Source organism: Zootoca vivipara, chromosome Z2 (assembly GCF_965207765.1).
Source record: "Zootoca vivipara chromosome Z2, rZooViv2.hap1.1, whole genome shotgun sequence".
NCBI classification, from domain to species: Eukaryota; Metazoa; Chordata; class Lepidosauria; order Squamata; family Lacertidae; genus Zootoca; species Zootoca vivipara.
In genome coordinates this window covers 10,410,480-10,433,082 of record NC_142585.1, presented here as the reverse complement: position 1 = coordinate 10,433,082, position 22,603 = coordinate 10,410,480, and the positions used below count along the sequence as shown (strand labels likewise).

General features: G+C 40.8%; 1 protein-coding gene across 1 annotated transcript; it reads left to right on the top strand.

Moving 5' to 3' along the window:
• Positions 1-21,497, top strand: RADX (RPA1 related single stranded DNA binding protein, X-linked). Its single transcript, XM_088664473.1, has 14 exons — positions 1-899; positions 1,944-2,104; positions 2,757-2,949; positions 4,450-4,558; positions 6,321-6,412; positions 6,498-6,620; positions 7,792-7,899; positions 8,765-8,932; positions 9,737-9,897; positions 11,473-11,582; positions 14,855-14,925; positions 17,150-17,413; positions 19,866-20,012; positions 21,242-21,497. The coding sequence occupies exons 1-14, from the start codon at positions 53-55 to the stop codon at positions 21,352-21,354; spliced, it is 2,667 nt and encodes an 888-aa protein (XP_088520599.1). The 5' UTR covers positions 1-52; the 3' UTR covers positions 21,355-21,497.
• Positions 21,498-22,603: the final 1,106 nt, after the last annotated feature.

Here is a 22,603-nt window from a genome sequence, read left to right as displayed (position 1 = left end):
AAGTTGACTTGGCAGCCGTTGTGTCTGTGTGTGGCGGGCCAGAGAGTTTCGAATGGAACCACACACGTCCGAAAGTGACGAGCTGGAGGCCGTAAGACATGAACTCGAGGTTTTAGAGCTATGGGCTGATGATCCTTACCAAAGATGCAATCGGAGGAGGAACATGAACAACGAAACGGGTCGGGACTCTTGGATACGCGAGGCGTGTAGCCGAGCTGCCTTGGCTTCCAACCAAGTGCTCACCTTCGCAGCTGCTCCGCCGGTGACCGTGTTATCCGTGGAGAGGTATCTGAAGGATACCACCAAGAAGACACGCGCCGGCTACTTTCCTGCTAGCAGGGTATCCACGCGTTCCACTTCCTCCAGAGAAGTGAGAGCTCCTGCTCTTTTCGCCTCGCCAGCAGACCCGTATACCAGCGAGGCGACCACTTCTGCCGGTGCCACCAACGAGGTGCCCAGTCCCAATCCTTTCACCAGCGAGGTGACCACTTGTGCCTCTTCCATCACCAAGGCACCCAAGCGTACTGGCTTCCAATACCTCTATGATGTGACTATCTCCGACGGCGTGTACCGGGAGAGATGCTTTCTGGCCCCTGAGTTGAGCCGCTTGGTGCACACCAATGCCCTTCGCTGTGGCCTGCGGGTGAAAATCACAGAGGGTTCGTGCGCTTTCGTTCATAAGTTTGGTACCTGGCTTATGAGCATAGAACAGCTTGAAGTTGTTGGCGCGGCCAGTGGAGGTGATGCTGCCCGAGGTCAAGAGCTTCCCGAGTACAAAATGAAGGCGCTCATACCGCTGACGGGGAGTTGGACGTACTATCTTCCACTGTGGAATAATGAAGATCCGTATGGGGAAACATGGCCGGGGGAAAAGACTTCACAAAATGCAGTTCCAGATGGTGAGTTGACTGCTGCAGGGTGGGTCATCCATAGTGGGTTGTTGGAAACATGGGGCTAATGTAGATGGGTAGGATAGTCTGGGATATGCCGCTGTTGTTACTGGGTTCGATAAATTTGTCTCTTAGACTTAAGCACACTGGCAATCTATCGTCTGTCTTTATGTGAACAGTGAGATTCTGGGTTGAGAGCCTGGTTTGCAGGAGAAGCTGAATTTGAGGGAATATGTTTGGCGTTGTGTGTTTGTGTATTTGTTGTCTATTTCAGGTATATTTTGGTCCAACATGGTAGCTATTTAGGTATGTTTTTGTGTTGTGTGTCGCTGCACCAGGCCCCAAACTTGAGAGAGGATGTTTTTTATAATTTTATTATAATTTTATTATTTATACCCTAACGATCTGGCTGAGTTTCCCCAGCCACTCTGGGTGGCTTACAGTAACCGTTTTTCTGTGAATAGGTAAGGAATACACATATTCTGGGTGTTAGTGTCCTTTAGCCAAAGACCACCTCAAAGGAAATTTGAGTATGTGGCTTGTCTGTCATGAAACCTGATAATGTTTGCGGACTGCATTTTCTGGGTCCACCTGGGTCATTCTTTTGAGATGGTCTCTATACCTTAGTTCATGAATCCAGTTCACGGTGCCCACAAAATATGCCCTTAAGATAGGATTTGATAGATTTGTAAGGTTTCCCCCCAATATAGTTTCTTCTGAAGAGAAATAGTTAGGGTCATTAAGAGTCAAGATGCTCTCCTGCACCATTTCAGACGTGTGGTTTATGTACCTGTGCATTTGTGTTTACCACTTCATTCGTTTTATTTATGACACCTTGGAATTCTTACAACAGTGCATACAAAGGGCTGTGTTCTTCTGAGACAGCACCAGAGCAACCTTTAGGAATAGCCAACTTGGCAGGACCAGTTTTTAAGATCAGCAGTGTTTGCTTATTTGTAACTTATCCATTTGCTGCAATAAGTTTTGTAGCGCAGTGCTGATGAAACCAACTATGTCACCTATGCACTTTTGAATCTCTTGTTGTTTTCCTAGACACTGCAATAACAACTCTTGCAAATCTGGAGGAAGACTTTGGCGACAAAATAGGCAATAAGATTAAAACTGGCCCCCATCCTATTATCATTAAAATAACCCAAAGGGGGAGACTTCAGTACTATGGAAAGTCCAGTCTGGCTGTTGATAAGCCGTTCCAGGTAGGCTATCTACAGATCTTAACATGCTTACTTCTTGTTGTGTGTCCAGTTAAATCTTAGTAGAGAGGGGCAGCCTGCCCCAGCCCAGTGGAGGACCCCCATAAGGGATATTGGAGTGTGGTGCTTTCTGTTCGGAAGCCCAGTCGAGGGCTGACAGGCCATGATGCCCCCTGCCATGAGCTCTTCCTGAAACAATTCACACCATGGTGGACCTCAATAACAGTTTGCCCAAGCTATTCAATGACAGCTTGTTGAGCAAGCCAGCAAGCTGGTTGACCATGTGCCAAACCTGATGCAATAAAGTTGCAGCCTAATTTAATCCAACTCCAGTTTGTGTATGCCATTATTTTGAGTGCTTCCGCACTGCTGCACAGAACTTGGGCCCACATACAAGTCCCATTGAATGGGGTTTGCTTGCTACCACGCAGATGTTCATAGGGTTGCCACCTTAGACTTAATGCCTTCTGAATGGGGGAAGCATCGCTTCTGTTCCTATGCAGCACCTTATACACAGCTGATAAACTGAGGAGGAACATGCCGTCAGAAAAGTACAGATTAGCCACAGGCATTTTGAAAGAGCAGTTTAACAATACTTTTCACTCTTCCACAGTGTTGCTGAAAGCTTGTGGCTCATATTCTTAATCTCTTTTAGGCATCCTTCAAAGTAGCTGACCATTCCGGTTCTATGCCCATGGTGCTGTGGAATGAGTTGTGTTATGATTGGTATAACAGTATGGAGGTTGGCACTGTGCTGCTTCTGGAAAACTATGGTGTTAAAAGAAGTCACCTTTTAAAAACAAAGCCAACTCTTGGAGCCATTGGCACGAAAAAATCGTTCTCAATAGGTTAAGTATTTTGAATATTAATTGTTGTTCAACAATGTGGGGTTTTTTTGCAGAAGGTGGCAACATATGTTTAGTTTCACAGACCATTTGAAAGCGTTTGGCTGATTATAACTGTATTAGGGAACATTGAAATCTATACCTAGGTCATGAAGGGAGAGACATTGAGAAAAAAAATAGCACTATCTTAAAAAAAATTACTGCACTACTGCCCCTAGAAAAGAAAGTAAAATTTTACTTCCTTGGCTGCAGAACTAAGGTGTAAAAAATGTTTCCCCCCCCCATCATTTTGGTGTTCCCCCCCAAAAAAAAGTGTTAAAAGATGAAATTCCTTATTGTCCCAATTCAACCACGCTTTTCATCTGCTGTGTAATAAAGTGTGGAAACTGTTAAGAATTGCAAGTCACAATTTGTCAATTTAAGACTTTTTTTTTTACAAACCTATTCTCAGTGGACTCATGAAACAAAGTTTCTTCTTTTTTACACATCTTAAATAAGTCTGTATGATCATGAAGAGATAACAAATAATAGAGGGGAGATGGAGAATGCCCAAATGAAATTAACAAGGAACAATGTAAATTAAATAATAATAAAAATTGACAGAAGAGTTGAGCTTCTCATTGCATTCATAGAAAGCTCTTGAAATAATCTCCCAAATTTATAGTTCTTTTTTGAATTCAGCATGTAATTTTGTTTCAAAGTTCACTTTAAAATGTCATTATTTTATAACACCACATAAACAACAAATCAATGAATCTGGAGGGCCACAAGTTGCCCTCTCCTGTTGTGAGATCATACACAACTCTCTTTGTGTAACTTGAGAAGCACTTGGTTAAAGAGTAATATTGAAAGCGAAACCTTGCTTCTGCCTTGGTACCGTGTTGCTAAGACTAAGTGATATATAGATATTAGACTCAGAAATAGATATTAGGGCTTTGCAGCTCACGCTGGGAAGACCCCCCATTTAGTAATGCTCATTGTTAAGTCCCACTCGCTACATAAAACAAAATATTTCGTCCCTCCTCTTAATCTAGAGAACTCTATAAATATTTACAGTATGGAGCCATTCTTGGGTGTTAGCTAGATTCTTAACGTTCTGTTACTCCATTGAGGGGGGGGGCATTTTTAACATTGAAGCTCTTTTGAAGAAATTCCACTCTAACAATTCTCTGTCTTCAGTCTTCAAATGCTATTCAGCATGTATTTTGAATTTCTGCTTCTTCCCTTTGATATAACCACTCACATTATTTATTTATGGTTGATCTTGGAGGGCAAAACCGAGGGAGGCAGTTGTTAAATAGTTTGTCAGTGAGAAGATTGTCCAGAAAAGCTCCAGACATAGTGGCACTCTATCTGATTTTAAATCCCTTGTGCTACCCAAAGAATTGAGTCTTGGGGATAACAGTGTTTGTTATACATACAGGAGTAGCACAACTATGTTACTTAGGCAGCCAGGATCTCAGTTGTTCAATGTGTGTTCTCACGATTAATTTCTTCTTCTAGAACTAACACTAAATGCTGGGCAAAGACCTACAGTTATTACCATCATTCCAGAAAATGAAGTTAAAGCGCAATGGAGATTGCCCAAAATTAACTATCGGTTTATCCCAAGGTTAGGCTTTTTATGTTCTCTTTTTTTTGGAAACAATGTGTTGTAGCAATATACAAGGCAGGAATCAATAGTATAACAAACGTGGGAAGGAGGAGGGAGGGGGAAAGTACCAGAGGGGAAAAAAGCTTTGTCATTAAGCATTATCTATTTATCATTGCATTTCTATCCTGCTTTTGCTCCCAAAGTAGCAGCAAACGAGGCAGAAAAGCAATACAATTGAAAGCGAAATGCCATATTTTTCCTGTGTATAAGACTCTTTTTTTGCTAAAATTTTGTAGGCAAAAATGGGGGGGGTCATCTTATACATGGATAGAGAATGCAGTGGGGGGTGATTGGATGTGGCGAGCGGGTGGGCAAGTGAGGGATTGGTGGCTCAACAGCTCAAGAAATATTTATTTCTTAATTTGGGGTTCATAAAAATAGGGGTCGTCTTGTGCATGGGGGTGTCTTATACACAGAAAAATACGGTAAATAAAAACATAAACGTTTTAATAGCATTTTAAAAGTTCGACTTGATCCTTATGGCTATTCATTTCAGGCTTCTCATGAACAGTATCTTGCATACATAAAATGCCTTGTTTAATAGGATTTTTATAAAATTGAATGCCATTAATGAAGGAGACTCAAACAGGGAAGGCATTCAACAAACGGGGAGCTGCTACCAAGAAGGCCCTGTCATGGTACAGTATCAACCATGTGTAACCCATTGGCAACGGGGGTGGCATTCTTCCAGGTACTTTGATCCCAAGCTGGTTAGGGCATTGCATGCTGGTACTGCCCCTGTGAGTTGGGCACAGTAACTCACTGTTAGCTAGTGCATCACCTGCAGGACTACTTACTCTTGGCTTGTCAGGTTGCAGCAATCTGGGTGCTGCACTCTGCACTAGCTGCAGCTTCCAGGGTGTCTTAAAAGACAGACCCTTGAGCTGGTGGCCCTGATCCACAAGAACTTTCAAGACTGGACCAAAGCCTTCATGCCTTTCAGGAAAGATATCACTAATCATGTTTGTGTGCCTCTTCCACAAATGGTCCAGAGGGTGGCAACATGAGAACATGGGTCTTTTCTGTGGTGGCTCCCCATTTGTGGGATGCTCTCCCCAGGAAGGCTCACGTGGCACCTTCATCTGTAGGTGCCAAGAGAAAACATCTCTCTTCATCAGGCCTTTGGCTGATTGACCTTTGAAAAAGTTTTTGTGGAAGAAGGGGTTATTGGTTCATTTTTGTTTTATTATGATGTATTTTGTGTTCCCAATTTGCATTTTTATGATGTGAACCACCCTGTGATCTTTGGATGAACAGCGTTATAAAGATTTAAATAAATTAATGGGGATTATAATAATCCAGGTGGGAGGTTACTCAAGCATGGACAACTGAGGCCAGGCTTTGCCAGTCCAGGAAAAGTCATAGCTGATGAAGCAACCTACATATATTGGTCATCATCACTCCTTAATGCTTGGGAATCTGGTGACCCATTGGAATCTGGAGCACTTCCAGACTATGAAGCTGTTCCTCCAGAAGGAGTGCAGTCACGTTGTTCACCTAATTCCTAGATACGGGAACTGCTTACCCACAGCACTTCTGTCTTATCAGGATTTAGGCTCAGTTTATTGGCTCCCATGCAGCCATTGTTTTCAGATACCAGTCCAACACCTTCAACAACCTGTCCAGATTCAGGTTAACTGGAGAGATGGAGCATTGTGTTCATAAACATGGTGAGATTACTGTGTGCTACAAATATCACTCTTACTTTTCCTTATTACAGATCCAGGTTGCATGTCACACCATACGCGGATGACTGTGATGTAGTTGGGCTTGTGAAATTTGTGGGAAGGACTGAGCGCAAAAGAAAAACAGGTTATTTTAAAATATTTTTGTGCCAATTAACAATTAATTCAAAAATACTTTCTTAAAATGTTTAACATTTCTGTTGTCCTTACAGAGTGTGGAGAAAACTTTTTGATCTATCGTTGGGTGATGGTTGCTGATGGAACCTCAGACAAGACTTTCATTCTGCAATTGTTTTCTTCATCTCAGCCTGACATATTTGAGAAAATCCACCCAAGTATTTGGTGTTTTTTTTAAAAAAAAAATCCCTGCATTTCTCCCTCCCCAAATCTTGTAATACCCTTTTTCTTAAAAGTTTGCTTTAATTTTGGGTATTGGCAGTCAATACCAGTGCAGCTCCTTCTAAAGTCCCTGGCAGAACAGTAGAAATGAGGGATTGAAACTTGTGCCATCTTTGCATGTGATGGTGCTCAGGCAGGTTTATATATATATATATTCTCCCTTGTTTCTGAAGGGAGAACTATATATGAAGTACTCTCTAGCATTTATAAATGAGTGGCTTAAACCTTTGGTGTAAATGTCATGGCCTTAAATCATAATCCAAAGAGTTATGTTTAGGTGTGCAGCAGGATTTGGGAATTTAGCAAGACTTTTGACATTTTCAAAAATAAATAGCAAGTTAAAAGTCGAAGAAGATGTGTAGGTTGGGCCTGAGCAATATTGCAACAGACCAAGGGTCCACATAGTCCAACAACATCCTGGGCCAATTAAGTTCTATTCAGAGTAGATCCATTGAAATTAATGGACCTAAATTAGTCATGTTCCTTCATTTCACTGGATATGGCTCCCTACAGAGGACAGATAAAGGGTTCCGCAAAGCCCACAATAAATCTGTAATCTTCCACCTCAGCTACCTAGTTCTCTCAGAGCAGAAAATGTAGTAAACCAGGATCTGGTGAGTACTATTTGAAACTGCAGGTAAGGGCTCACATGCTGGGAAACTATCTCTGCACATACTATTGCTACACAAAAATACTCTCACATCTGCAAGATGTTTAGACTAGAACACCTCTGGCATCTGATTTTCTATACAGAGAGCTATTTTCAACACAAAGGAGGCATGCATGCAATCTAAAGTGATGCAAACCAGTAACTGGTTTTTCTCCTCATCTGCTGTTTGTGAGAACGACAACCAAGTCACATAGTTTTAACTGCTTGGTAGAACAATAAGTTTTAGTTTGGTTGAGCTAGGAATTGTAGGAAGTGCAAATATTATAATAATAATAATAATAATAATAATAATAATAATAATAATGCCACTTGTATCTTTTGCTTTAAAACCGGATAGTTCTGAACATACATAAATACTGAATAGTATGTGTGAAATAAATAAATGTAATGAAATAACATTTATGAAAAAAAATGATGCAACCTGTCTCCATCTCCAGTGTCACATTTCGTATGTACACACATGAAGGTGATCGAAGAGATTGCAGAGAATGGCTCCTCTACATTTTACCTGAGAACTACTGATGAAAGTCAAATGTCTATTTCAGGTAAATAAACTCTAATTTCATAATTAATACATGCCATTTGTAACAGCCACCTTCAAGTGCTCATGTACATCTTAACCACATTTTTTGTTCCCCTTTTACCTTTAGGTTTCAGCCGTTTTGTTTTTCATTTTTGATTGTTTTTTCAATTATTATTATTATTATTATTTTGCTTTAAAGGCTTCCTCAAAGTCGGCCCTCCAGATGTTTTGAGATTACAATTCCCATCATCCATGACCACTGGTCCTGCTAGCTAGGGATCAGGAGAGTTGTAGGCCAAAAACATCTGGAGGGCCGAGGTTGAGGAAGCCTGGTCTAGGGTTAGGTCTGTATCCGTGGGATTCTAGCAAGAGTACTGCATCTCTGGTTTTGGAAATAAAGCCAGGGTCACAGAGAAGTTGCAGAAGAATATTAAATCTCTGGTGAAATGGTACACTATGACAACTTCATAGAATCATAGAGTTGTAGAGTTGGAAGGGACCATGAGGGTCATCCAGTCCAACCCCCTGCAATTCAGGAATCTTTTGCCTAAAGTGGGGCTTGAAGCCACAACCTTAAGATTAAGAGTCTCATGCTCTATTGACTGAACTATCCCGCAGACTGGTGTGTGTGCAATGAGCCTCTTAGGCAGCTTAGAAACTGCTGCAATTCTTTCCTATCCCTCCTATTCCTGTCTAGAAACCTCATCACCAACATTCCCGGTACCATTTATTAATTCTATAATGTTCTGCATAGAACCACCACCTCTTGAGTTCCCTTCCTGCTCTGCGATTCTATAATTCTATTGACACAGTCACTTATAAAAAGTTGTTGCTTTAATATTTTGATACTTTTATTAGGCTTTTCACAGCCTTTTTTTTATTAACAGAGTGGCACAAAGGCCAGCCATATGAAAAAGAAGGCAGAGTAAAAAGCGTTGCTCAGTGGATGAGAACTCAGCAGGAACCATCTCATATGAAGGAAACTTTCATGGGTGGATATTATCCTTTGCCACCAGCCCCAGACACTTTTCTGAAGTACTGTAACACTGCTGCAGGTGATGTTTTTCATTCTGCATTTTCATTCAGTCATGCTTGCCACTTGGTAAAACGAAATATTTCTGTGCAGCTTTGTTCATTTATTTGTACTTTTTAGTAAATGATCACAATGCTAAACAACAAACTATACCAGTAACAGTCATACACTAAACCAAAAGGTAGAGGAGGAATGGGGGGTTTGTTTGGAAAGTTTATTGACGAAGAAGAAAAATATTAAACTATCAGAACAAGCCAGTTAGCAGGGTTTTTAGGCAAAGATTTCCATATAGGTTCACCAGCTCTTTACATATATATGTGTGCACCTGAAAGTCCCCACCATGTGGGGTAGAATTCAATAATATATATGTAAGTCAGTAAAATGAAATTATTTCAGTACAAGATTAAGACGAACACACACTTGTGACCACAAGGGCCCTCACATATCACATGTACCAAGGACATGCAGTGCTGAAATAGTGGGTGAGCAGTGGGGACTTTTATTTCCTGTTTGTAGTCTAAGGGTAGCCAGTAATGAAAATCAATCAGAGGTTTATCTGTATCAATTTAAAAGCAATAATTTAACATTAAGTGCTTTGCCATTTGAATCTTTTGAATTCATAATTTTTGTAGTATTGTTTCTTTAAAACTAAGTTTATTTTTAGCCAAATTATAACAATTTCAATTAATTCCCAATTAATACAATTATTCAAATGCCAATCAACTTCCAATTAATACATTTTAGTTATAGTGGTTTGCTGTGTGGTGGATTGGATGCATTTCTGTTCAAAGCTAAATTTCGGGGGATTATTATTATTATTTTGCAGTTGATCAAGTGTTGAAAACCGTCAATGAAATTGGGGAGGAGATTCAAAAAATGCACTACAGGGAACACAAACGCTTTGCTATTCAGGGGATAATTGGTGCTATAAAATATATCGACTGCACCAAGATATCTCCTGATGCCTCAGTTGGGGCACCAGAACAGGTATGGTGATTGAGAATTAACAGTATAAGTATTTGGATACTATGTTTTACATTTTTTTACATTTTTAAAGAAGAAATAGAGTTTAAAAGACATAGTTTAGGTTTTTAAAGTTTTAATGTGGATGTTCCATTTTTTAAGAAAAAAAGAGTATTCAAACTGATATTTAAACTTTCTACAAGTGAAAAAAGCAGTGGAAATGAATCAAGAAACTAAATGTGGGGGGGGGTAGGCAGAACCATTTATTTAGTAGATCATATTCGAAGGACTGTAGATATTCTATAAACTAATCCTTAAGGTTCTGATACTGGAGTTGAATCTAGATTGGGGTTTAAAATATATAGATATTTCTTTGAAGGACAATATAAGAAATGTAATTAACCTAATAGAGTATTTGGAGGTAAAAAAATGAAAAGCAGGCCACACTAATCTTTTAAGATGCAGAGAAAGCCTTTGATAATATTTCATGGTCATTTATGATTAAGGTATTAGAGAAAATGGAAACAGGTAATTCTTTCCTAGCTGGAATTAAAGCTATCTGTAATGCAAATATTTTTTATACACAATATTCTTTTAGACAAATGCCAAATAGAAAAAGGAACGAGACAAGGTTGTCCCTTATCTCCATGGCTGTTTATTATGACGTTAGAAATATTGCTTCAGAATATAAGGAGAAATAGGGAAATTAAAGGTATTGAGGTGGAACAAAGAGTCTATAAACTAAGGACATTTGCTGTTGATGTGTTGTTGACATTGGAACAACCTTTAGAGAGCATTCCCAAAGCATTAGAAGAAATCAAAAGGTTTGCAGAAGTAGCAGGTTTTAAAATAATTTCAGATAAAACCAACATGTTGGCTAAAAACATGGATGATCAGTCAAAAAAATTGTTAGAAAAGATGTCTGGTTTGAAAATATATTTAAAAAGTCAGATATTTGGGAATCTGGCTGTCTGTAATAAATCTCAATTTCTTTGAAAATAATTATGTTAAATTGTGGAAAGAAGTTAAGAAAGAGTTGGAGATATGGGAGAGAATGAAGCTTTCCTTGCTGGGTAGAATTTCAGCCATTAAAATGAATTTATTGCCCAGGATGCAGTTTTTATTCCAATCAATCCCAACTGTAAACAATTCAGGCTGCTTTAAAGAATGGAAAAAAATATATTTCTAAATTTATCTGGTGGGGGAAAGCCAAGAATTAAACATAAAATTATGATAGATATAAAAGAAAGAAGAGGCTTTGCTCCACCAGACCTGCAAATGTATTATGTTTGTGTTGGTTAAAATAATGGATTACATTGGATAATGCAGACATCGTAGATCTAGAGGGTGATGACTTAAAATTTGGCAGGCATGCATGCCTTTGGTATGGGACTGGAGAAAAAAATGTTTAAAATTACTTTCCTTTCTGCTGGGGATGACTCGGACTGAAATCACCAGGTGTCAGAAAAGATTATTTATGTATGCAACAACTTCATATATATTTTCGTGTATATATGAATAATGGCTACCTAGAAGTTGCTGTATTTCTTTGTTTTTGAATAATAAGGCAAGATATCTCCTGTTGTTCATTTTCTACAGACCAGCCAAGAATCTGCAGCAGGAACATCTGCACAAACCTCCCAATTACCTGAACAGCAACCTACAGAACCCAGAAAGTGTCGAGCAAAGAGAAAGATTAGGACTGTGGAGTGAGCTATTTCTCTAAAATGGAATTCCCTTTCTGTTTTGTTTGTTTGTTTTGTTTTTGTTTTGGCATTTGTCTACATTAGGCCACAATCCTGCTTCTGTTGACTTCCCTCTGAGCAAGATTAGGCACACATAGCATGAGAATTGTGTACTTTTCAAATGAGCTGCATCAATGTTCTAAAATGCCTTAGGTTATCATTTGCAAAGAAAATCACTTTTGCATTGCAATACCATGGTTGGCATCCCTCTGTCTTGGGAGACACTGGAGGTGTGTTTTCCTTTGGGGGTGAAACCATCGGAGAGTTACAGTGATTACTTTAGCTGTGGAGACCGATACGGTTGTTGCAGCTGGGGCAGACGAAGGCACCTGGTTGTGCTGTTGCAAATGCACCATGGCAGATGCACCATGTTCTCACCGGTTAGATATGAATAGATATTTGGGAAAGACCTTGCTAAATGAGGTGTGCAGAGGATCTGGGCAGGAATAGGTTCAAAATATCAAGATTGTAATACCAAAGAGACCATTTAAATGATTGACTGATTCGAAATGATTTATTTCACCTCTTTTTCGGCGGCTCTTAACAATGAGCTAACTTCTGAATGTTTTGTGGATGCATGTGAATATGTGCAGAATTCAACATAGCTTCTAGATAGGGCTGTGGCTCCAGAAAGTGTCCTTGTGTGTCATACAATCCTACGTACCTTATCAATAGAAAACCAAAGCTGCCTACTAAATAAAATGCTGCCTGATTGATCATACTTCACTAGTACAACAAGCAAGAAAATTGCACAAGTGGCAGATTCTCAGTAACTTCTTGATTTCATTGGATTTTTTCCTTTTTAACTGTAGCATCCAAAGCTCAGGAATTTGCCTCCTAAATGCAATCTTAAAAAATGAAATGGGAAAGAATTCTAATGATTTTCTTTCTCCTTCCTTCCTTCCTTCCTTCCTTCCTTCCTTCCTTCCTTCCTTCCTTCCTTCCTTCCTTCTTTCTTTCTTTCTTTCTTTCTTTCTTTCTTTCTTTCTTTCTTTCTGCTTTTGTGTTTCAGTTCTAGTTTTTTACAAAAGAAGACTGCTGTCACTATTCTGCCTTCCCTTGAAAGCAAAGGCATCTCTGTGCTTTAACACTGCTCTCCTGCTTAGTTCATGAACATATAATACTGCTGTTTCTTAAGAGGAGCATGGCTGAAATAAAACCATTAAACCTAAGTGTCTCCTCGCGTGTGGCTGGCAGAGTCCCAGGAGTATGTACATAGGACTTTACATCTGCCATGGATTTTGTGGTACAAATAAGCCTTATTGCTTAATACAGCCTAATAAGGTGAGACAAGAGCTGGGAAGAGGGATAGTGACCAGCTTCCATCCAGAAAAGCTCTGACTTCATCCTAAAAGTGTTGGAAGATACACTGAGACTTTCTGCTTCAGACACCACAATGTATTTAAATGGGCAGTGGATTAGATGATGTTAAAATCTGTCTCTTGAAGATACCACCAGTTAAACATGTTTGTGATTCTGATTCATGATTTCACAACCAACAATCAACACAGTGTCTTTTTTTATTTACTGAACTGTCTCCCCCCTGGGTAGAATAGATAACAGAGATTATCTATAGATTCAAACATGCTAAGTGTTGCTTGAGTCTTCCTTGGTCTTCTCTGCCAAGGAGAAGTGTGTTTGTGTCATATTCACAACAGCACACGGTGGAGCTTTGCCTAGAAATCTTCCATTGCTTCTTGGAGCGTATTGTACAGCTCCCTGCACCTCAAGCAGGCTTCCAACAGGTTTCCAGAGAAGTGTTGTTAACAATAGTTCTCTCTGCTCCTATCTTGTCCATTCTGACAAAGACATAGCTCTCGATTTGTAAATGTTAAGAAAGTTAACATTTGAAATTGACTTGTTCACTTACAATAATCCAATGAGGGCCGAAATAGACATGACATAGGGGAACTTTAATCTGATTCCCATTGTTCTATTTTTCTTTACTTCAAGGTGGGGTGTAAGGGCAGGTTATAGGGGAGAACTCTTCACCCCCCAAAGCTTTTTTCAAAATCACTGGGGGTTGTAAAATACGGACTGTCCAGTAGAACTATCAGATTTGGGGGTTGGGGTTGGCAGGATTTTGAGGTAGATTGGGAAAGCATTGGGGAACAGATTACACACTTGCCTCAGTTCCCTATCAAATTACTTAAAAAGAGCTCTGCCAGTGTGGTAGTGGGCGGGGTGGGGGAAAGAGGATTTCTCAGTCTGAATGGGACCTGCCACCCAGAATCCAGGATAGAGGTAGGAAGTAAGATGAGTAAAATGGTGTGGGGAAATAACGATTAAGCAACACGGGTGGTGCTGTGAGTTAAACCACAGAGCCTAGGGGCTTGCCAATCAGAAGGTCGCGGTTTGAATCTTCATGATGGGGTGAGCATAGCTGCCAAGTTTTCCCTTTTCTCACGAGGAAGCCTATTCAGCATAAGGGAATTTCCCTTTAAAAAGGGATAACTTGGCAGCTATGGGGGTGAGCTCCCATTGCTCGGTCCCTGCTCCTTCCAACCTAGCAATTCGAAAGCACGTCAAAGTGCAGATAGATAAATAGGGGGGAAGGTAAATGGGAAGGCAAACGGCCTTTCTGTGTGCTGCTCTGGTTTGCCAGAAGCAGCTTAGTCATGCTGGTCGCATGACCTGGAAGCTGTCTGCAGAGAAATGCCGGCTCCCTCGTCCAGTAAAGCGAGATGAGGGCCCTAACCCCAGAGTCATCCGCGACTGGACCTAAACATCAGGGGTACCTTTACCTTTTACCCCTAATGCCAGTTGTCCTATCAATGAATAGCACAAACATGCCATCACAGCTGCTTTGAAGTTAAGAAAAAGGAGGTGGTGTCATGTCTGTTTTGGCCCTGATCATAAGACCTAAGTCAGTGGCGGAGCTTCATGCTCCGGCACTTGGGGGGGGCTAGAGCAGGCGGAGGTGGGGCTGGCATGTGTCCTGGGGGCATAGCGCATGTTCCAGGGCGTGGCTCTTGTCCTGGGGCGGGGCATGCCACCTGCAGGGGCGGGGCGCCCAGCACAGGCGGGGGACAGCCATGATAGCACCCCACTGGGATTGTGCTGCCCGGGGCAGTGCGCTCCCCCCGCACTCGTCTTCCTCCACCAGTGACCTGAGTGACTGCTTTAGTCAGTAAAAATTAAATGCCGCAACCTATGTGTTGAAATGGTGATTACTGGCAATATCGCCAAACAGCCCTATAATTCCCCAATAGCATCTCTACTCTTGGTTTTTATAGGTCAGATGAAGATCAGCAGGATGCATCACCAGCAGAAAGAAGTGCTCAAGTGCGAAAGAAGCGCAGGAGAAGTATGTGTCTGATTCCTTGAAACCTATATGAGTGCCGGCCTTTTACATTAAAATAAGCAGCACCAGCAGCCTTAGCAAACTTAATATGGCTTCCTAACTTTTTACAGTACTGTAATGCTATATGTTGTTTAGTTAGTGAAATTCTAACTAAATGTTGGTTTTTAAATCTGGCTTAGGACCCTAGTGCTAAATGGAGATGGAGGAGGTGGGATAACCTTGCTGCTTCAACCAAACCTCTCATTTTAATTGGAGTGAATCTTCCTTCCTGGGTCCATATGCAACCTCTTATGTTACAAGGTCTTACCTTATTATTGTGAATAGGAAGGTGATTTCAGTTAGCTAAATTGCATATGTGATGATCTAGCTTGGATCTTCTACATTTCCTGCTGGCAAATGCTGCTGCCCCATTATGGAACCCTAGATTTTAATTCTAGAGTACAAGGCAGCTCAGCTGCTTTAAAAAACAACAACCAACAAACCAGTGCCTGCCAGAAAGAAGAAGGAAGACCACTTTCTAGAGCTCTGCCGAGCAATAGCTATTATAATCAAGCAACTGATGTTTACCACATTGTTGCTAAGCTGAAACAACTATTTGGGTTTTCTGATTTTAAAGGTAAACTTTTGCCTCCTAATTCAAAATTAACTGAATTAGAGTGAAATGTCTAGGTGCTGAGGACATGAAGCAGCCATCAACCTTTTCATTCCTAGGCAACTGCACTACAAAGACTCCACATTTCACTGCATGTAGGACAAATGATTTAAGTCCAGCAGTTTAAGGGGAAGAGACCAATGCAAATAATTTATTTAAATTTACCACTGACATTATATATTCCCTAAACAATGTTGCATACTAATTGGTTCACCTAACCGCTGTAACATGTGAATTAACAAGTAAACAGAGCACTCTAGGAGGATTTATTGCATCTGAATGTTGCAATTTTGCTTCGTTTCTGCTACTCCTATATTGCACATCTTTCTTGCTTTGTCCCACCTTCCAGACCCAAAATACCTGACAATCCACAATGTGTGATCATTGCAACCCATGTGCTTTGTACAGTACTGTATATGGCTGACCAACTAACTCCCAGCAGCAGCCTGCACTTCCCAAGGGGCGATAAGGGCTGCAGCACACCTTAAGAGTCCTTTTCTTTTGCAACCAACATGTCTATTTGCATCTTATGATAGGTGTGCTGCAGGTCTGTGCAACTTGGAGAAAATGGCCTTTCAGGCCTAATTGGGGGTGAGGTGGGGCTTATTTGGTCCATTGTTGGAGGTGTCTAAGGGACCAAAGCTTTCTAGTAGCAAGAGCAGATAACCAGGCCAAACAGGCCAATTTCACAAGATGAAGAGGAAATGTCATTGTTTAGAGAATATGAATATTCATAGTTTGAGAACTGAGCAAACTGCAGAACTCTGGTAGCTGAAGGAAAGAAAAAAAGAATGAGCTTGCAGACACCCCATGGGCACAGTAGCTGATTGATCCTTTTCATAGAATTATAGAATGATAGAGGAGTTAGAGGAGCACCCAAGGGTTATGTAGACCAACCCCCTGCAATGCAGGAATCCTGCCCTTTTAGTGATGTACAGGCTGGCAATCCTGGAGCTAAGACTAGATTCCTCTGCGTATGATGTATTGCCAGTCCCTGGTATCCATGGAATAAGTTGTTACAGTGCTTGGCTTCATAATGATTTTTTCTCTCCATTGATATTTACATGGAAAAACAGTGACCATTAATTGATTCAGTTTTAAGAGATTACAAGTGTAACATGCTTGTATTCAGATTTATATTTTATACAGCTATTTTCAGTAAGGGGAATTTAAATTACTTATTTTAAAGAAAAAACAAAATGAAGAAGCCTCCATTAAAAAAAAAAGATTCAATGAAATAGGGTTCCCGTTTACTACACATGTAAACTCGGCAAATGCAGTGCATGGAAGAGAATGAAATAAACAAAAAATCCATTCTGGAATAGTAATCATTTTGCTGAACTTGGATTTTCTAATAGTTAACAACTTGAAAAGTGCAGGGAACACTAGCTAATGCTACTTTGTATTTATTTTCTTTTTTAAAATATATAATAAAAGCCTATATCTACTGTGCTGCTGTACTAATTCCACATGCACACAATTTGGGGAGGTTTTTTTTCTGGTTTATTGAAAATCTAGAATGATTTTATAGCAGTAAATGGAGATTAACAACATCACTTACTATCTTCATATTAGGCGCTTCCAAGGCTGGTTCTGTAAATCTTCCACCAAGTTATTGGGAAAATAGCCTCTGGGCTAGAATGAAAAACAACGTAGAGCAGCACTTGCATTACAGCAGCGTTTTCCCAGAAAGCTTTCCTTTGAAATTTAATTATGAAAATTCAGATTCTCTCATGCAACTGTACAATCTCCAAGCAGCCAAATACAAAGATGTACCAACTGGAGAAGCTGAAAATGAGTATGCCTGTCCTTATGAATACTATCAAGTGACTATTATCGGTAAGTAACCACCATCTCTGCTAAACAAAATTCAGCATCCCATTGGGAAGTGCAGGGGCACGCAGGCTCAACAACTTTGGCTCCCCCCAAAAGCTCAACAACTCTGGCTCCCCCCCCCAAAAAAAAATATATGGGGGGAATTCAATGGGGGGTGACAAGAAATTTTCTGCACCGGGTACCCCCTGACCTTGCTATGCCACTGGGGAAGTGTTAACAGTTTTGTCTGGGTGTTGAAAGAATAATGGTTGCTGCACAGAGCTAAGAGGGAATGGATAATGTATCTAAAGGTGTGGTTGGTTTTTTGTTAGAGAGCAAGAAGTCAGAGTTTGAGGTTATCTGGGTTCAAAGTTCACTTGGCGGTCTTGGACTGGTGTTTATCTCACAGTGTAACATACTCCACAGGTTTGTTTTGGGGATAAAATGGACAGAGCAGGGAGAAAAGATGGGATATAAAAACATAGTTAAAGGTAAAGGTAAAGGGACCCCTGACCATTAGGTCCAGTCGTGACCGACTCTGGGGTTGCGCGCTCATCTCGCATTATTGGCCGAGGGAGCCGGCGTATAGCTTCCAGGTCATGTGGCCAGCATGACAAAGCCGCTTCTGGCAAACCAGAGCAGCACATGGAAACGCCGTTTACCTTCCCACTGTAGCGGTCCCTATTTATCTACTTGCACTTTGAGGTGCTTTCGAACTGTTAGGTGGGCAGGAGCTGGGACTGAGGAACGGGAGCTCACACCGTTGCAGGGATTCGAACCGCCGACCTTCTGATCAGCAAGCCCTAGGCTCAGTGGTTTAACCACAGCGCCACCTGGGTCCCTACAAAAACATAGTTAATGAAGAATAAATAGAGCAGCTGTAAGGGGAATAGTCTAGGATCCAAAGAACCTGCTTTTACTTCTACACATTCAACGGTGGGGTGGATTTGTGTTCTTCGAATAGCAGGCCTCTCATACTGTATATGGTAAGTAATTGCTGAAACTCAGGAGATTTTCAGCAATAAACCTAAGATTGGGCTTAATCTTAGAGGCCTAATCTTAAAAGGCAAAGGAGGGAGAAATGATATTAGGATGCAGACAAGTCTGTGGGGACCCCCCCCCCAAAAAAACCAACACTTTGGACAGCAGTCATAGTATGCCTTTCTCAAACTTGCCAGCATTTGCTTCTTTACTACATAAATAATGTCCTCTCCATTTCCAAAGAAACCATTTTAGTGGAATGATTTTGGATAGATTGCAATTTCAAAATCCTAGCAAATGCAGAACGGTGCAAAGATGTGGGGAGGAAACTGAACAAGGACACTTTCATTTATGTGCTTGTATGATGGCCCAAACGTGGAAGAACAAGAAGGTAGAATATCTGACTACATGGCAGCATTTTCAATACAGGTGTTGAGTTTAAATCGAGTATTAAGGTGTGCGTGTTTTTAAAGAGCTTGGAATATGGATAGGGTGGGGTGGGGTGGAACGGCAATGCAGTGTTGCCCTATAAGAGTGTGATTTCCAAGTATTGAAGCAGGGTGGAGGGGAAGAGAGACTATCACTTCACTTGACACCAGTAGTATATCACTCAGGGAACTTCGTTTGGTCCTAGAAGGATATTGTTGGAAATAGTTCAAAGAAAACCTGTGAGGGTATTAAAGTATGTAAATGGAAGAGCATAACGATGAAACTTTGTGTGCATAGTCAGTATGTTGGGTCATCAGCTGTTGGGGCATGAGCCAGAACTAAGTCACGTCTCAAACTAAATTGGACTTAAGAGACAACTATGTGGGAGATGCGCAGATCGATCTGTCTCTATCTATCATCTATCTATCTGCAGTAATTTATCTATCTGCAGTAATCATCTACAATTAGTGTTGTATGTTGGGGGGAATCAAATATACAGCTAAACAGTACAGTATATTACTGAGGAATGCAATAGAAGTGCTGGTTTTTTTATATGTTTTCAGGAAAATGTCTGGGCCCCTGCGAATCAAGATTCTGATGTTTAAGTTTGAAGTCTTTGGTGCAACTCTTTGACAGGTTGCCATTAAAAGAGTAGACAATAGTACAGTGGTACCTCGACTTACAAACGACTCGACAACCAAATTTTTCGACTTACGAATGGGGGTAATCGCCGCGCGCTTACAAATGTCTCGACATCCGGAAAAAACAGCAGCGGTTTTAGATAGGGATTTTTCGACTTACGAATTTTTAGATAGGGTTGCTTCGACTTACGAATTTTTCCTTTTCCAATGCATTCCTACCGTATGGGAAATCGCGTTTCCAATGGCGTTTTTCGACTTACGAATTTTTCAACTTACGAAGGTGCCTTCGGAACGGATTAAATTCGTAAGTCAAGGCACCACTGTATTTGGATGAGTGATTTCCCTGTGCTGAAAGGATTGTTAAAGACAACTAAATAGTTCATTATGCTAGCTGATGGTAACAAAATATATCCATCTTTGTACAGGAATGGATTATGACACAGCTATAGATGTTGCCCTCCTGCCTGTGTGTTACCCTGAAAATTCAGACTTACTTCAAGCAGCAGGCATGCAGTGTGCAACACTGAAGTTGCCTCATACAAGTCAGCGGGAGACTGCTCGTGGACTTTCTCGTAAGAACTTCTAGATTATATTGATGGTTTGCTTAAAGGTAAAAGTAAAGGGACCCCTGACCATTAGGTCCAGTCGTGACTGACTCTGGGGTTGCGGTGCTCATTTCGTGTTATTGGCCGAGGGAGCCGGCGTACAGCTTCCGGGTCATGTGGCCAGCATGACAAAGCTGCTTCTGGCAAACCAGAGCAGCACACGGAAATGCCTTTTGCCTTCCTGCTGTAGCGGTACCTATTTATCTACTTGCACTTTGACGTGCTTTCGAACCACTAGGTTGGCAGGAGCTGGGATTGAGCAACGGGAGCTCACCCTGTCACGGGGATTCGAACTGCTGATCTTTTGATCAACCTTAATACAAAACCTTTACTTTAGAATTGCCTCCTGGACCGCTTGTTATCTAGTACGGTTTGCCTAGCCTTGTTGCAGTGTTAAGGAGTATACGTCTAAATGCATATCTTCTTCCCTGCAGATATAGCAACACTGTTAAATGGTGGCTCTTCCTAATTCCAACCATTTGCTAATTGGCAACTGTAAATAATTACAGTAAGCAATAAAGTGCACAAATGCTTCAGTGAGCATATTTCTTTGCATGTGTTTGCCTGCGTAATTGTGTCTGCAAAGGAACTGGTTTTGAATATTTGACCCGCAACCTAATAGAAGATTGCAAATTGCGCTTTTCTGTTTATTAGTGCCAGCTTTCCTTGTGTCATGTTGTCTTCCCGGACATGTGAAACAAGAAGGAACTGGAAGCATTGTTTATTGTGTCAATCTTAGAATTTTTATCTTCAGAAACTAGAAGCCCACAGATATGGTGGTGGCAGTTAGATAACACCCTAAACTCCGGTGTCAAAGTAGACTTCTGAAATGGAAGCAGTTGCTATTTATTTCTTTTGCTTTGTGCTGAGTTAATAATTCCAAATAAGAATGAAAATTTCCCCTTTTCTTCCTATTTATTTATTTATTTATTTATTGCCCAAACACTGAAATGAGCTGAAATTCTGAAGACTTTGTCCATGCTGTTGAGTAATCTGGATGAGGAGGATTCATCCAGATGTTTTTGTTCCCTACTGTAGGCACAGGGGATTGGTTTGCCATCATGTTGGAAGCAGGATGCTTTATTACCTGTTCTGGGTGTAACATTGATGATACTCATGGGAACAGTAACAACAAGGCAACTGTTAAGCATTTGTTTCTTAGTACTAACGTCCATATCTTTGTGCTTGCATGCTAGGTGGGCTGAGGAGAACACCTCTGATCTTCATTCTGGATGTCTGCTCTTTGGGGGAAGAGAAAGTCGAAGTCTTTCTTAACAAAGTGTATGTGACCACAGAGGGATGTAACTAGACAAAAAAATTCTTCCACTATGGATATTTTTACGTTGTTATGGTTTTCATTTTTCATATAAAATATAAGATGAGTAAGGTATATTTTTTTTAAAAAAACTAATGTCATTTTTAAAAAATAACAAAAGAAGAATAGAGAAAGGAGGCGGGAGTAAAATAAAATAAAATAAAATAATTAAAATTATAAATTTTGTATTTTTCTATCTTCTCCTTTAATAAAATAAAATAAAATTTAGTATTAAATGCAGCAGTTTTGTTGTTATTGGTTTCTGTCTGGGAGACAATGGAAGAGTGGGTCTTTGGGGGTGAAGTCAAACTGATGGAGAGTTACAGCGCCTGCTGTGGCTGTAGAGACCGACATGGGAGAGACAAGTTTTGTTGCAGCTGGGGCAGATGAAGGTGTCTGGTTGTGCTGCTGCAGATGCGCCATGGTGCTTCTTCTCTCTGTGCTCCTCCCAGTGGTCATTTCTCCTCTGGTCACTGCTGTCTGGTCACTGACTTTCTGCCTCCACTGAGATCATCTGCAAAGGATTCCCATACAGCAGGGTTAATGGAGGAAATAATGGGATGCATTGGGGAGCAGGAGCATGGTGCAATGCAAATGCAAATTATGTGCACTTTGGCTTGTTTCAGTTGGAATGAAAATTTAAAGGGCTAGGCAAAAAAAACCAAATGCATGGCAGAAATGTTTTGGGAATTTTTTGAAGCGGGGCTATCTTCTCACATTTCAAAATAAGGGAAGTAATGCACATTAGCATCTAAGGCACAACCCCCCAAAAAAGATAGATTCAGAGTCTAGAGTTACCTAACAGAACCACCGGGGGGGGGGCGGACCCAAGTCTTGTTAACCTTCCTTAAATACTGCATAAGGTGCATTCACCTTGTTTCGTACTTGCAAGACCATAATGCTATATAGTTTATACTGAATGGTTTATCTACCATGAACTCCACCCCAAATCCAACCTGGTGGTCTTCTTCCAGTTGTAACCACTTGATTTGTCGCTTGCTGGCAATTCCCCAAAGAAAAGCGGATGTTTCTGTCTCATTTGGAGTAGAGACTAGGCAGGATGTAAAAGCCTCGTGTAGAACCTTTAACCCAAACCACTTTATAGCAAGCCCCTTTGTGGCAATGAAGGGGGGGTGCCACGGAGGGATGTGATGCAGTGAGAGGAGAAATGAGTCAGAAATATAGGTGTGTGTACATGTGTGCGAAGGCTACCTGTTATGTATTGGGTTTAATACATCTTTGG

Excerpts from the sequence above, each read along its gene's own strand:
- RADX (XM_088664473.1), top strand. The coding sequence starts at position 53 with ATGGAACCACACACGTCCGAAAGTGACGAGCTGGAGGCCGTAAGACAT. Across the intron at positions 2,105-2,756 it reads CTGTTGATAAGCCGTTCCAG|GCATCCTTCAAAGTAGCTGA; the intron begins GTAGGCTATCTA and ends AATCTCTTTTAG. Across the intron at positions 7,900-8,764 it reads AAGTCAAATGTCTATTTCAG|AGTGGCACAAAGGCCAGCCA; the intron begins GTAAATAAACTC and ends TTTTATTAACAG.